At 45.4% G+C, this 16,105-nt stretch overlaps 1 protein-coding gene across 9 annotated transcripts in view; it reads left to right on the top strand.

Moving 5' to 3' along the window:
- The window catches only part of SULF2 (sulfatase 2), a 110,149-nt gene extending 94,351 nt beyond the window's left edge, over positions 1–15,798 (top strand). For 6 of the 9 annotated variants that reach the window (XM_069750830.1, XM_069750831.1, XM_069750832.1 and 3 more), the window contains 15 exons: positions 466–641; positions 812–940; positions 3,083–3,139; positions 3,300–3,429; positions 5,521–5,728; positions 7,696–7,948; positions 8,038–8,134; positions 11,720–11,814; positions 11,952–12,014; positions 12,092–12,261; positions 12,417–12,559; positions 13,473–13,596; positions 13,720–13,750; positions 14,041–14,094; positions 15,250–15,798. In XM_069750830.1, coding sequence (XP_069606931.1) covers positions 466–641; positions 812–940; positions 3,083–3,139; positions 3,300–3,429; positions 5,521–5,728; positions 7,696–7,948; positions 8,038–8,134; positions 11,720–11,814; positions 11,952–12,014; positions 12,092–12,261; positions 12,417–12,559; positions 13,473–13,596; positions 13,720–13,750; positions 14,041–14,094; positions 15,250–15,280 — 1,761 coding nt within the window. In that variant the 3' untranslated portion in view covers positions 15,281–15,798. The remainder of the gene's footprint in view (positions 1–465; positions 642–811; positions 941–3,082; positions 3,140–3,299; positions 3,430–5,520; positions 5,729–7,695; positions 7,949–8,037; positions 8,135–11,719; positions 11,815–11,951; positions 12,015–12,091; positions 12,262–12,416; positions 12,560–13,472; positions 13,597–13,719; positions 13,751–14,040; positions 14,095–15,249) is intronic. The other 3 variants (XM_069750836.1, XM_069750837.1, XM_069750839.1) reach the window with 1 other exon arrangement.
- The last annotated feature ends 307 nt before the right edge of the window (positions 15,799–16,105 follow it).

Here is a 16,105-nt window from a genome sequence, read left to right on the forward strand (position 1 = left end):
TGGAACATAAGATATAATGGGCTAATAGAATTATGACTGCAGCTGTGGATGTACCTGGAATATAAGATAAAATGGGACAATAAAATTGAGTGCAGCTCTGGATGTGCATGGAGTATATTATATAATGGTTAAGCTCTGGATGTACCTGAAATATAAGATATAATGGGACAATAGTATTTGGAGTGCAGCTCTGGATGTGTTTAGAGTAAAATATATAATGGAACAACAGAATTAGGAATGCAGCTCTGGCTGTGACTGAGTCAGTGGAAGATAAGTTACAGTTGCTCAGGATTATTTATATTTACTATATTATTTTATGAGCTTGCGTTCCATATCTGACTTAAGTGTCTCTTTTTCCTTTGCTGCCCTCCTGAAGGAGGATGATGATGGGCGGCCGTATACCGTATATGTGATGGGGTGGAGGGGAGATGTGTGCATTGTGTAACGGTGAATGTGGTCTTCCAGATCTATGACATGCTGGTGGAGCTGGGCGAGCTGGACAACACGTACATCATATACACGGCTGACCACGGCTACCACATCGGCCAGTTCGGTCTGGTGAAGGGAAAGTCCATGCCGTACGAATTTGACATCCGGGTACCATTCTATATCCGTGGACCAAACGTGGATGCTGGCTACTTGTGAGTGCTTCTCGTCTATGTAAACCGCACAACCAAAACGCACCACAGCAAAGACTCAAAAGGCGCTGAACACGACACGATGTAACAGTAGAATTGTGACTGCAGCTCTCGGTGTGAGTGGAGTATTCATCACTAACCCTGTTTTTTTTTTTTTTTGCATCCATCCCCAGGAACCCGCACATTGTGCTCAACATCGACCTCGCCCCGACTATCCTGGACATCGCCGGCCTGGACATTCCCCCGGATATGGACGGGAAGTCAATCCTGAAACTGCTGGACACGGAGAGACCGGTGAATAGGTGAGGGCTCCGTGTGATGCGGGATCATTTATAACATTTAACTCACTGGGACCCCACCGATCGCAAGAGCAGGGATCTTATAAAGTGGTCACACAAGAGCACTGCCACTCTGATAGAAATGAATGGAGCAGAGGTGACACAAGCACTACTACTCTGATAGAAATGAGTAGAATGGAGGTGACACAAGCGCACTGCCACTATGATAGAAATGAGTGAAACGGAGTGTCACGGATCCCAACGTACTGCTACCAATTTGTCACGTACCCACTTCTCAGCACGTGACTTGGGGTTGCGCCTGCAAGGGTTAATCTCTCCTCTCTCAGTCCAGCATTCAGCCTCTGTCCTATGCTGTAATGGGAGCATTACACACACCAACCCAGGCCACACACACCCGCTCATACACGCTGCCACCACTCACCGAATACACGGGCGATGAGTCCCGGAAATATTACTACTACTGTCTACCGCTCATAAGGCTCACACAGTTCTTTAGAACATACAAGGTTCAACTTGCTAAACTTTTGCTTTAATACAAAAAGGTACAGTATTTATAATAAAAAAGGTATAAAAATATGGTAATAAAGAGACATACAAATATGCAAAACAGTTATAAAAATACACAGGAGAAAACTTACAGAAATGTCTAACTTTGTAGTCTGCTTTCTGCTCCCTGGGGGGGGGGGGGTGAATATGTACTGGAACACATCAGCTCGGCTGCCCCCAATATGTGAACAACTTTATAAGTATGCAAGCCTAATTTATAGAGTTACTCTGGAGGTCAAATTTCTTGACCAGCCTCTTAGGTTAATATTATAATTGCTTGTTTTTGATTGGGCCACGGCCGCTCCCCCAATGAATATATTATTTTCCTCTGAGATTCCCTGTGTAAAAGTTTTTCATGGATAGATAGTGTCAGACTGTAATTGACATCTCTCTTCAAAGAGCTAGAAGGTGTGAAATGTTTCCCCTTCTTCCTGGTTCCCAGCCAGACCCCCTGTCAAGATTGGAGACAATAGACTACCTTCCCAAGATACATATGTTGTGACCTTCTCAGGACAGATGTTAAATTACTGCTGGTTACACATATAAACATATACATATTTCACTACATGGAGGTGACACAAGCGCACTGACACTCTGATAGAAATGAGTGGAACGGAGGTGACACATGCGCACTACCACTCTGATAGAAATGAATGGAGCGGAGGTGACACAAGCGCCCTGCCTCTCTGAAGGAAATGAATGGAGCAGAAGTGACACAAGCGCCCTACCGCTCTGATAGAAATTAATGGAGCGGAGGTGACACAAGCGCCCTGCCGCTCTGAAGGAAATTAATGGAGCGGAGGTGACACAAGCGCCCTGCCGCTCTGATAGAAATGAATGGAGCGGAGGTGACACAAGCGCCCTGCCCCTCTGAAGGAAATGAATGGAGCGGAGGTGACACAAGCGCACTGCCCCTCTGATAGAAATCAATGGAGCGGAGGTGACATGTGCACTTCCACTCTGATAGAAATAAATGGAGCAGAGGTGACACATGCGCACTACCACTCTGATAGAAATGAATGGAGCAGAGGTGACACATGCGCACTGCCACTCTGATAGAAATGAATGGAGCAGAGGTGACACATGCGCACTGCCACTCTGATAGAAATGAATGGAGCGGAGGTGACACATGCACTACTGCTGCATTCCCACAGATTGATGGGGCCCTCAGCGATCTTACCCTTTAGTTAGGTAATAAATGTTATTTTTGGAAGAAATAGTAGTGTATGCAATAATCGCGGTTACGTTTAGATGTGTTGTGCGGTGACACAGATCCACCTCGATCAAAGGTCCGTACAAGTCATACAACGTGATGTAACCATGGCAACGGATGTAGGAACCCGCACAGGAGACATTAATTGGCCTCCTTCCTGGCATTGCTGCCACGTCTGATGAGCAACATTCTCTCTCTGCACATTATCAGCATATTTGGGAATCTTCGCATCTTTGCGCTGGCTGTCACCGGATCCTCCACAGTGGCATCCCCATATAAAATAAGGGTGATTGTGTATCAATGGCGCACGCCGTGGCTGTCGCTGTGCCCATCACTGCGCCCGATCATCGCCTTGTTGGGGTGTGATAGATTTCTCTTTATTTCAGGTTTCAAGTTCAGAAAAAAGTGAAAGTCTGGAGAGATTCATTTCTGGTGGAGCGCGGGTAAGTGCTCCTGCGCCTACAAGGGAAGAGTGGGGAACCTGCACCTGCTCTTACGTCACCTCTTGAGACCTGTATGTATGTGCCGTCCTCCGCCATCATTGTATAAATGCTGAACAGTGACCCCGGCTATATTATATTACACAAATATATATAATTATAGAAAATTGCTACATAAGAAGGAGGCAGACAAGATGGATCCACAAGAGGAGAACTTCCTGCCCAAGTATCAGCGCGTCAAAGACTTGTGTCAGCGAGCGGAGTATCAGACGGCCTGCGAGCAGCTGGGGCAGGTGAGGAATATGTGACACCCTACAGGAAAAAGCGCAGGTCAGTAGTGACATCTGGTGGCCTCTGCTGGAGTTACAGCTCAAATGACATTGCTCAGTCGGGATGGAGCCAAATAAGAGAATCAGACATCTCTCGGACCTATTCCCAGCCGCAGAAAAGCGAGAAACTGCAAAATATTACACCGAACAACCAACATAGAATCCGTAAAGGATAATTAACGTACAGTGACTCCACCAGCAGAATAGTGAGTGCAGCTCTGGGGTATAATACAGGATGTAACTCAGGATCAGTACAGGATAAGTAATGTAATGTATGTACACAGTGACTCCACCAGCAGAATAGTGAGTGCAGCTCTGGGGTATAATACAGGATGTAACTCAGGATCAGTACAGGATAAGTAATGTAATGTATGTACACAGTGACTGCACCAGCAGAATAGTGAGTGCAGCTCTGGAGTATAATACAGGATGTAACTCAGGATCAGTACAGGATAAGTAATGTATGTAACCAGTGACTGCACCAGCAGAATATTGAGTACAGCTCTGGGGTATAATACAGGATGTAACTCAGGATCAGTACAGGATCAGTAATGTAATATATGTACACAGTGACTCCACAAGCAGAATAGTGAGTGCAGCTCTGGGGTATAATACAGGATGTAACTCCGGATCAGTACAGGATCAGTAATGTAATGTGTGTACACAGTGACTGCACCAGCAGAATAGTGAGTGCAGCTCTGGGGTATAATACAGGATATAACTCAGGATCAGTACAGGATAAGTAATCTAATGTATGTACATAGTGACTCCACTAGCAGAATAGTGAGCGCAGCTCTGGAGTGTAATACAGGATGTAACTCAGGATCAGTATAGGATAAGTAATGTAATGTATGTACACAGTGACTCCACAAGCAGAATAGTGAGTGCAGCTCTGGGGTGTATAATACAGGATGTAACTCAGGATCAGTACAGGATAAGTAACGTAATGTATGTACACAGTGACTGCACCAGCAGAATAGTGAGTGCAGCTCTGGAGTATAATACAGGATGTAACTCAGGATCAGTACAGGATAAGTAATGTAATGTATGTACACAGTGACTGCACCAGCAGAATAGTGAGTGCAGCTCTGGGGTATAATACAGGATGTAACTCAGGATCAGTACAGGATCAGTAATGTAATGTATGTACACAGTGAGTGCACCAGCAGAATAGTGAGTGCAGCTCTGGGGTATAATACCGGATGTAACTCAGGATCAGTACAGGATCAGTAATGTAATGTATGTACACAGTGACTGCACCAGCAGAATAGTGAGTGCAGCTCTGGGGTATAATACAGGATGTAACACAGGATCAGTACAGGATCAGTAATGTAATGTATGTACACAGTGACTGCACCAGCAGAATAGTGAGTGCAGCTCTGGGGTATAATACAGGATGTAACTCGGGATCAGTACAGGATAAGTAATGTATGTGCACAGTGACTGCACCAGCAGAATAGTGAGTGCAGCTCTGGAGTATAATACAGGATGTAACTCAGGATCAGTACAGGATAAGTAATGTAATGTATGTACACAGTGACTACACCAGCAGAATAGTGAGTGCAGCTCTGGAGTATAACACATGATGTAACTCAGGATCAGTAATGTAATATATGTACACAGTGACTGCACCAGCAGAATAGTGAGTGCAGCTCTGGAGTATAATACAGGAAGTAACTCAGGATCAGTACAGGATAAGCAATGTAATGTATGTACACAGTGACTGCACCAGCAGAATAGTGAGTGCAGCTCTGGAGTATAATACAGGATGTAACTCAGGATCAGTACAGGATAAGTAATGTAATGTATGTACACAGTGAGTCCACCAGCAGAATAGTGAGTGCAGCTCTGGAGTATAATGTTGGAGGTTACTCACTGATGCTAATGTATGTACCCAGTGGCTCTCCTGTCTGTAGTGTATTACTTGTATGATGATTCTGTAGATGAATATTTTGTTAGTCATGTGACACTTTTTAAAGTGACAGTTCCTAGATTCAGCCTCATGCTGTGTAATGCTCTTACCTATCCCTTGTTCTTATTTATTCCTGTCTGCAGAAGTGGCAGTGTGTGGAGGATCCCACAGGAAAGTTACGACTGCACAAGTGTAAGGGGATCTCAAGTCTCTCTGCAGCCCCCGACAGCAAGATGTCCCCCAATCTCATGACCAGTTACTACAACACCAACAGCGATGAATGCAACTGTGACGCCATTGGCTATAAGATGTCTCGACTGGGCCGCACCAAGAAGCTTCTCACCAAGAAAAGTGAGTCCTGGAGAAGCGGCAGTTTGTGTCCCTGAGTGTGTGAATATGTGCGAAGGTCCCGCTAGCAGAGAGTCGCGTGACTGATGGTTCCCCATCCCCCTCATTACATGGGTTTAGTTCTCTGCGTCAAAAGGCGAGGCGGTGTAATGCCATGTGTTTCTTTTCCTTCATGCTTGTTTTTTTGGGAATGAGAGGCTGAAGGTACAGTGGGTACGGAAAGTATTCAGACCCCTTTACATTTTTCACTGTTTCATTGCAGCCATTTGGTAAATTCAAAAAAGTTCATTTTTTTCTCATTAATGTGCACTCTGCACCCCATCTTGACTGAAAAAAAAACAGAAATGTAGAAATTTTTGCAAATTTATTAAAAAAGAAAAACTGAAATATCACATGGTCATAAATATTCAGACCCTTTGTTCAGTATTGAGTAGAAGCACCTTTTGAGCTGGTACAGCCATGTGCCTTCTTGGGAATGATGCAACAAGTTTTTCACACCTGGATCTGGGGATCCTCTGCCATTCTTTCTTGCAGATCCTCTCCAGTTCCATCAGGTTGGATGGTGAACGTTGGTGGACAGCCATTTTCAGGTCTCTCCAGAGATGCTCAATTGGGTTTAGGTCAGGGCTCTGGCTGGGTCAGTCAAGAATGGTCACAAAGATGTTCTGAAGCCACTCCTTTGTTATTTTAGCTGTGTGGTTAGGGTCATTGTCTTGTTGGAAGGTGAACCTTCGGCCAAGTCTGAGGTCCAGAGCACTGTGGAAGAGGCTTTCATCCAGGATATCTCTGTACTTGGCTGCATTCATGTTTTCTTCAATGACAACCAGTCGTCCTGTCCCTGCAGCTGAAAAACACCCCCATAGCATGATGCTGCCACCACCATGTTTCACTGTTGGGATTGTATTGGGCAGGTGATGAGCAGTGCCTGGTTTTCGCCACACATACCGCTTAGAATTATCACCAAAAAGGTCTATCTTTGTCTCATCAGACCAGAGAATCTTATTTCTCATAGTCTCGGAGTCCTTCATGTGTTTTTTTTTTTTAGCAAACTCTATATGGGCTTTCATATGTTTTGCACTGAGGAGAGGCTTCTGTCGGGCCACACTGCCATAAAGGCCCGACTGGTGGAGAGCTGCAGTGATAGTTGACTTTGTGGAACTTTCTCCCATCTCCCTACTGCATCTCTGGATCTTGGGGTTCTTCTTTACCTCTGTCACCAAGGCTCTTCTCCCACGATTGCTCAGTTTGACTGGATGGCCAGGTGTTGCAAGACTTCAGGTGGTCCCAAACTTCTTCCATTTAAGGGTCACTGTTCTCTTAGGAATCTTGAGTACTGCAGAAATTCTGTTGTAACCTTGGCCAGATTTGTGCCTTGCCACAATTCTGTCTCTGAGCTCCTCGGCCAGTTCCTTTGACCTCATGATTCTCATTTGGTCTGACATGCACTGTGAGCTGTGAGGTCTTATATAGATAGGTGTGTGCCTTTCCACATCAAGCCCTATCAGTTTAATTAAACACATCTGGACTCCAATGAAAGAGTAGAACCATCTCAAGGAGGATCACAAGGAAATGGACAGCATGTGACTTAAATATGAGTGTCTGATCAAAGGGACTGAATACTTATGACCATGTGATATTTCAGTTTTTCTTTTTTATTAAATTTGCAAAAATTTCTACATTTCTGTTTTTTTTTTCAGTCAAGATGGGGTGCAGAGTGTACATTAATGTAACAAAAATGAACTTTTTTGAATTTACCAAATGGCTGCAATGAAACAGAGTGAAAAATTTAAAGGGGTCTGAATACTTTCCGTTCCCATTGTGTCTTCTGGGGATAGTGGAACAGATTCCTTCAGGCCTGATTTTCCTCAGCACATACAGTGTAGTCGCAGGAGGCTTTGTGTCTGTGTCATACAAGTGGTGGATGGAGACAGCATTGCAGTGTTGACCTCAGTGCTTTCTTTCTGTTGCAGAGTACAAGGCCAATTACATGAGGAACCGCTCCGTCCGTTCTGTGTCCATTGAAGTGTCAGGGGATGTCATTAATATGGACATAGAGCAGGAATATGAACCTGTGCTGAGGAGGAACTTCACCAAGCGTCAGCTGCCTGAGCCCGAAGACAACGATGAAGATGGGGATGAGGATAAGGACGCCGATGACTTTAGTGGCACTGGAGGAATCATAAATGAACTGGTCGTTCCTAGTGCTGTGAAAGTGACTCACAGGTGAGAGGTCTGGGGTCAGGATCACTGCAGCCATAGGTATGGTCGGGCAGCAGCGTCTCCCTCTACATAATGTCCCATCCCATACACAGGTGCCACATCCTTCCTAATGACACTGTGAAATGCGACCTGGATCTATACAAGTCTCTTCAGGCCTGGAAGGATCACAAGCTGCACATCGACCATGAGGTGAGCGGAGCAATCCTCCATAACTACAGACCCTGCAAAGTTCTAGATCTAAACAAATATATATAAACAATCCGCGCTGGGTTCTGTAGTTTTATGACCCCTAAGTCCCTCCAAGAAAAAAAAAACTGAGTGTTTGCACCTTTTATATGGCTGTAAAAACTATTTAAAAATAAATTTGTGTTTGTTTAAAATAGCTCCGCCAGGGAGCACAACATTGTCCAAATAACAAAAGAGGTTCTGAGCGATGTTAACTGTCCGTTAGAAAAACTTTAGATTTCTACCTGGTGCAGTATAAATGGTAAGGTCCTCAGTTCCCTTTAGTCAATCTTTATACAAGTCCAAATGTGGAAGAATGCGGCTTCAGTGGAGTTTATTTCTTCTTCCGCTTTCCCGTGAGCGGGCTCCGGGCAGTGCCCCGGCCGGCGGCAACCAGCCCTGTGCTCGCCCACTACTAAGAGCGACTAAACGCTGTTGTATAGCTCTTGGTTCTCTGCCTCTGCAGGACCTTGCGTGACGTCACGGTCATGTGATTGCTCACGTGACTTGCTATGGATAGCGTTGTGGACCAATTTCCTACTAGTTTCGGAATAGGACGAATTCCTTCATCAGGGATGGTCCGTTCTGGATGTTCTCCACCTATATAGCCCGCATTAGTCATGTGTCCACATTATATATTGAAAGCAAATAGCTCAATCTCACTATTCAAGCCCTTCGGTGCTAAAGTGTCCAATTGAAATATCATTTTTGTTTCCTCCCTGGACATCTGCTAGATGTAATTTCCTCTCCGCCAACTTTTACTAACGATTTTGAGGCCTGTAATCAAAGTACCCCCAATTGCGCCATTGTGGTGAGCGCAAAAGTGTTTTGACAGCGGATGGCCTTGAAATTTTTTATTAATATTCCTCAAATGCTCATTAATCCTTACTTGCAAAGCTCGTTTAGTTCGACCTATGTATAACTTATTGCAGGGGCATTTGATAGAATAAATAACCCCTGTCGTATTGCAAGATATAAAATCTTTTATTTGCCATTCCGTGCTTCCGTTAGTAAGCGAAAGTTGTTTTTTTGTTTTTAGTACCGTATATACTCGAGTATAAGCCGACCCGAGTATAAGCCGACCCCCCTAATTTTGCCACAAAAAACTGGGAAAACTTATTGACTCGAGTATAAGCCTAGGGTGGAAATGCAGCATTTACCGGTGAATTTCAAAAATAAAAATAGATCATTATTTCCCCATAGCTGTGCCATATAGTGCTCTGCACCGTTCATATTTCCCCATAGGTGTGAACCATATAGTGCTCTGCACCGTTCATTGTGCCCCCTAGCTGTGCCATATACGGTGCTCTGCACCGTTCATTGTGCCCCATAGATGTGCCATATACGGTGCTCTGCACCGTTCACAGTGCCCCATAGCTGTGCCATATACGGTGCTCTGCACCGTTCACTGTGCCCCATAGCTGTGCTGTGCCATATACGGTGCTCTGCACCGTTCACTGTGCCCCATAGCTGTGCCATATACGGTGCTCTGCACCGTTCACTGTGCCCCATAGCTGTGCTGTGCCATATACGGTGCTCTGCACCGTTCACTGTGCCCCATAGCTGTGCTGTGCCATATACGGTGCTCTGCACCGTTCACTGTGCCCCATAGCTGTGCTGTGCCATATACGGTGCTCTGCACCGTTCACTGTGCCCCATACATAGCTGTGCTGTGCCAAATACGGTGCTCTGCACCGTTCACTGTGCCCCATAGCTGTGCTGTGCCATATACGGTGCTCTGCACCGTTCACTGTGCCCCATAGCTGTGCCATATACGGTGCTCTGCACCGTTCACTGTGCCCCATAGCTGTGCCATGCCATATACGGTGCTCTGCACCGTTCACTGTGCCCCATACATAGCTGTGCTGTGCCATATACGGTGCTCTGCACCGTTCACTGTGCCCCATACATAGCTGTGCTGTGCCATATACGGTGCTCTGCACCGTTCATTGTGCCCCATAGCTGTGCTGTGCCATATACGGTGCTCTGCACCGTTCACTGTGCCCCATAGCTGTGCTGTGCCATATACGGTGCTCTGCACCGTTCACTGTGCCCCATAGCTGTGCTGTGCCATATACGGTGCTCTGCACCGTTCACTGTGCCCCATAGCTGTGCTGTGCCATATACGGTGCTCTGCACCGTTCACTGTACCCCATAGCTGTGCTGTGCCATATACGGTGCTCTGCACCGTTCACTGTGCCCCATAGATGTTCCACATAAATTTGTGCCGCCGCTGCCGCAATAAAGAAAAAAAAACACATACTCACCTCCCTTGATTGCAGCTCCCAGCGTCTCGTTCCGGCGCCTCCATCTTCCCGGCGTCTCTGCTCTGACTGATCAGGCAGAGGGCGCCGCGCACACTGTATGCGTCATCGCGCCCTCTGCCTGAACAGTCAGAGAGCAGAGACGCCGGGAAGATGGAGGCGCCGGCCGGGAAGATGGATCGGCGCCCGGCGGCTGGAACGAGGACAGGTGAATATAACATACTCACCTAGTCCTGGCGATCCTCGCGCTGTCCCCTCCTGTCTTCGGCGCTGCAGCTTCTTTCTCTATCAGCGGTCACCGGCACCGCTGATTAGAGAAATGAATAAGCGGCTCCGCCCCTATGGGAGGTGGAGCCGCTTATTCATTTCTGTAATGAGCGGTCCCACGTGACCGCTGAAGAGAGGAAGAAACTGCAGCGCCGAAGCCCGTGGGACGGCAGGGACAGCGCGAGGATCGCTGGGACTAGGTAAGTATGCCTCAGCGCCCTCTTCCCCTCACCCGCCGACCCCACCGCTACCGTGACTCGAGTATAAGCCGAGGGGGGCACTTTCAGCCCAAAAATTTGGGCTGAAAATCTCGGCTTATACTCGAGTATATACGGTAATTTACACGATTTGCACTTCATACAGGGGTAGAACCCATGACCTCTAGACATATGGGGATATTTATTTGCACCATGGACGTGTGGAACCGTAGGGGCTATTTTATTTCCCAAATTATTAGCCTTTCTGTAAATAAACAAAGGGTGCTCAGGAAGTTTATCCCCCATAATTTTGTCTTCTTTAAGAATGTCCCAGTGTCTTTTTACTATCTTCTACTATCTTCCAGACAGATCAGGACCCGTTAAAGCATATACCACGCAAAACAACCGTAGTCCATTAACCTAACCAGTTCTTCTTGCAATTATCCTGCCCTCTGTAACCATGTCCACAGCACGTTGTTAAAATAAAGGACAAAGGTTTTTTTTACTTGAAGACTTGTGTGGTGCTGCTATTTTCTTCCTGTTTGGACATACATTACATTACTTATCCTGTACTGATAAGTAATGTAATGTATGTACACAGTGACTCCACCAGCAGAATAGTGAGTGCAGCTCTGGAGTATAATACAGGATGTAAGTCAGGATCAGTAAAGGATAAGTAATGTAATGTATGTACACAGTGACTCCACCAGCAGAATAGTGAGTGCAGCTCTGAAGTATAATACAGGGTGCTGTTGGGTACAAGTCAGGGTTCCTTCTACCTCACAGCAGAACTGACATTGTCACCCTTCCTTATATTTTAGATTGAGACGTTACAGAATAAGATCAAGAACCTGAGAGAGGTCCGAGGGCACCTGAAGAAGAAGCGTCCGGAGGATTGTGACTGCAGCAAGATCAGGTATCGCCACCTGCACATTCTGTACGACCATGGGGTGAATTAAACCTCCTGGACGTTCTGGGTCATGAGACAGCGTGTAATGCTGAATGTCACAGGTACAGATGATTCTTCATATCTGCCTTTCTCTGTCTCCTCAGCTATCACTTCAAACACAAGAAGGGGAAGCTGACGAGTGGGAGTCCCCTTATGCACCCCTTTAAGTAAGTGCACCCAGAGGCTGCCTGCAGTGCGTGTAAGTGATGACGAGGGGTCCTGATTGTGTGAGGTTTGTACCCAGGAAATCGCTGAAAGAACACGACAAGATCTCGCTCCTGCGGGAACAGAGACGCAAGAAGAAACTGCGCAAACTGCTGAAAAGGCTGAAGAACAACGACACGTGCAGCATGCCTGGCCTCACTTGTTTCACCCACGACAACCAGCACTGGCAGACCGCCCCCTTCTGGACATGTAAGGTCCTAGTACTGGGCTCAAGCTATGACGCCCTATCAGTGTAGATGACAGGCATTCCTTGGGAGGCCATTTACATAGGGCTGTCCTGTATCTGTGGATGGGTGGGTGTCGGCCCCTCTCCTCACTGTTGCCTCTTCTCCCTCCCATCACAGTGGGGCCATTCTGTGCCTGCACCAGCGCCAACAACAACACTTATTGGTGCCTGAGAACCATTAATGAAACCCACAATTTCCTGTTCTGTGAATTTGCCACTGGCTTCCTGGAGTATTTTGACCTCAACACTGATCCGTATCAGGTAATAAGCGCCAATGTAACTGCTAACAGGACAATAGCAGTCACCCTCATGCATCCATCAGAAGGGGCCACCTATTAACCAGAAAAACCAAAGCGAAAAAATAGCACCAAAAAACCAAAAAATCATATAAATATATAAACTTTATTACAGAAAAGACATATAAATCTAGATAAAATAGAGAAATACAGGGAAATGACAAGAAATCACACCTAAAAGGATGACAACGTAGTCCCCAACAAGCAACCATATAATCAATAGATGAAAAAATGAAAATAAGGTAGTAAAACCCGTACTGGTGCTGCAAAAAGTGCAATCTGAAAGAGAGCCCCCGGAAGAAGGCACATTGCCGAAACGCGCGTTGGGGTGGATGGCATCGTGGTCCCATAGGTATCTAGGAGTTTACATTATTATTTGTTTACTACCTTAGTCTGTGTGCTTGCTGCACTTTTCTCTGTTTGAGGCTTCCCTTCTGGCACTTATTATACCGCACATCCATTGGTGCACTATGCTAATATGTGGATGTATTGTTACTTGAGCTCTCTTTCAGATTGCACTTTTTGCAGCACCAGTACGGGTTTTACTACCTTATTTTCATTTTTTCATCTATTGATTATATGGTTGCCTGTTGGGGACTACGTTGTCATCCTTTTAGGTGTGATTTCTTGTCATTTCCCTGTATTTCTCTATTTCATCTAGATTTATATGTCTTTTCTGTAATAAAGTTTATATATTTATATGATTTTTTGGTTTTTTGGTGCTATTTTTTCGCTTTGGTTTTTATGTATTGTGGCACTTAACCACTTACGTATTTCCTGGCACCCTGGGTTATCCTTTGAGGGGTGTATTGTGGTTTGACATTTTGATTGACACCTATTAACCAGGCTGACTCCTCCTGGACACTTATCTTTTGTAGTTGATTAATGCGGTGAACACTTTGGATCGGGACGTCCTTAACCAGTTACACGTCCAGCTGATGGAGCTGCGCAGCTGTAGAGGCTCCCGACAGTGCAACCCCCGCACGCGGAACATGGAGCTCGGTACGTTACCGTTAGAGAACCACAACTCCTAGGATGCTGAGAGGAGTGGTTGTCGTCGTTCTTCCCCCGTCTGCTGCTGTTCTTGGGCTCGAGCTCTGCCTAATCTTCATTTTGTACTTGCAGGTCTGAAGGATGAAAGTTTCGAGCAGTTCAAGTAAGTGTCATCCCGATTACGGGTTAAGGGGAGCGATCAGCCCCTGCTACATCTTACATAGTGTTATCCTGGTCTCCTCCACGGGAAGCTCCTGGCTGCCATTATTGCTCCTAGTTTTGCACATGACCACCTTTTATAGGTGGTCATGTAGCATCTGTTACCTGTGGACAAGGCTTGGAGATCTTTTTGTAGTGTGGTGTGTTCCCACTTTTCTTCTTGGTGATGGGTTACCTTCCTCTTTTTTTTTTTTCTTTTTTTTTTCTTCTTCTTTCTTCCTTGCTTGAAATCAGACAACTTCAGCGTCGAAAGTGGCCAAAAACGAAGAGACCATCATCGAAATCCTTGTGAGTTGTGGGACATCACACAGTATATCTTTCCTGTTTAACTGCATGTATGCCGTATCGGTCACGGGACAGGTTTTTCAGCCTACTCCTTCGCTTTGGGGAGAGTCATGAGCCATGCTTAGATAAAGATAGCGACTGATCTGTTGCAGAAGATGTAAGGCTTCTGTTCTCCGCACATCATGTTCGGACAGCAATATATTCCATAATATCTTCTTCTTCCTGCAGATTCAGAGATTTTTATACACGCATTTATCCAATATATTACTTTCTATTACAGCAGCAATACTAGTTATTAGTCAGAAACATGAATATGATTTCGGGTCCATGATTAATTAGTTTATGGAATGGATCGGTTACTGATAAAAAGCTTCAAACCTGCTTAAAGGGGGTTGTGAAGGCTTGGAGCTCATGTCTGCAGTCACTCTATGTGACTGCAGACTTGTGAATCCTCACATTGTGCGCACTGTCAGGATTCATGTGCATGCAAGTATATGATTTGCGCTTTCGACCACTTTTAGACTAGACGTGTCCGGCTTCGCTCCATGCACTTGTATTAAATGAGACATCACACGTCTATTCGACTGCATGTATGCTTGCACTGGAGAATCCTGACAGTGCACACACTGTGTGCTATGAGGATTTACAAGTCTGCAGTCACATAGAATGACTACAGACTTGAGCTCCAAGCCTGGACAGCCCCTATAACTTTAGACTATAGCTACATAAAGCTCTTCTTGAAGAGACCACTAGGGGGAGCTCACTGCATACAAATCAGATTTTAGGAAGATGTGTATCAATCTGTAGGCACTGAGCTCCCCCTAGTGGTGACTTTACTTAGAATGTCATCATACTTTTATGGCAGAAGGAGGTAATTTGGAGTATTTGGAGCCATGTAATGGGGTAGAGTTTTAGATATCTGAGATATATAAATATATTACAATATTATATAAAAATATATGCGGAATTAATTAATCAATGCCGTATTTTAAGCCTAAAAAGTACCTGAATTCAGGATTGGAAGCTTTATACATCCATGCGCTATCCTTGCCTAAATAAGCCCCTGCCTCATTGCTTTGCTGCCTGTATGCCGATTATGAGGCCGGGGAGGGGATGTGGCGCTCCGGGCTCTGACCCTGTCTGTTCTGTATTCTGCAGAGACCAGTTATGGGAGGGCTGGGAAGGATAACTCTCCTTCTAGAAGACTCTTCCTATGAACTTGAAGCATTGTTAATACGTGGAAGACTTTCTTCAGGATTCCTGGACTGTGAGCCCTGCCAGTAGATAGTCTGTGGAGGACACACGTGACTAATCACCTACCCGAGGTGCAGATTCCTCTATAAAAACTCCACTTTTGCACCAGTAATTTTTTGTTTTTTGCCTCATACATTCCTGTTGCCGGACCTGTTAGAAGATCCTACAAACGCCACTATAATGCCGGGAGCTGTCGAGACGTCCAGGACCGTGCATTCACCAGTGTAGGCGATACCTGACCTCTTCGGCAAAACAACTTGGGTGGTAGGGGGGCAATGATACTACAGCTCGGGATGGGAGCGGACCCCCATAACACAGCCAGACATTATGTAAATAGCCGCCAACGCTTGGCTACAACGAGATACCACAGGATTAAAACGCAAAGAGACTTCACCCGTGATTCAGTGGTTAATTCTTGATACATAATAAAGTTTAATAACTGATTGATTTTTACCTGCTGGTGATCGATGTAGACCACGATCGGCTTTGTCACACCCCACACTGTCCAATAGGAAAGTTGCGCAAAAGTCGTGCCGCAGTTTGGAAATCGCTGCTAATATTTGCAGGGCGAGATTCTATTACAGCAAATTCTGAGATTCTGTTACATGATACCTGCAGTGTAAAGAATGGAGGTCTCTGGGAGAATCCATTTAAAAATACAGCCAAAACAATAATAAGAAAAAAAAATTGTCCACAAATTTTTTTTTTTAATCCCATGAACCTGTGTAAATATGTGTACTGTGAATGCATTAATATACTT

Source organism: Ranitomeya imitator, chromosome 2 (assembly GCF_032444005.1).
Source record: "Ranitomeya imitator isolate aRanImi1 chromosome 2, aRanImi1.pri, whole genome shotgun sequence".
Taxonomy (NCBI): domain Eukaryota; kingdom Metazoa; phylum Chordata; class Amphibia; order Anura; family Dendrobatidae; genus Ranitomeya; species Ranitomeya imitator.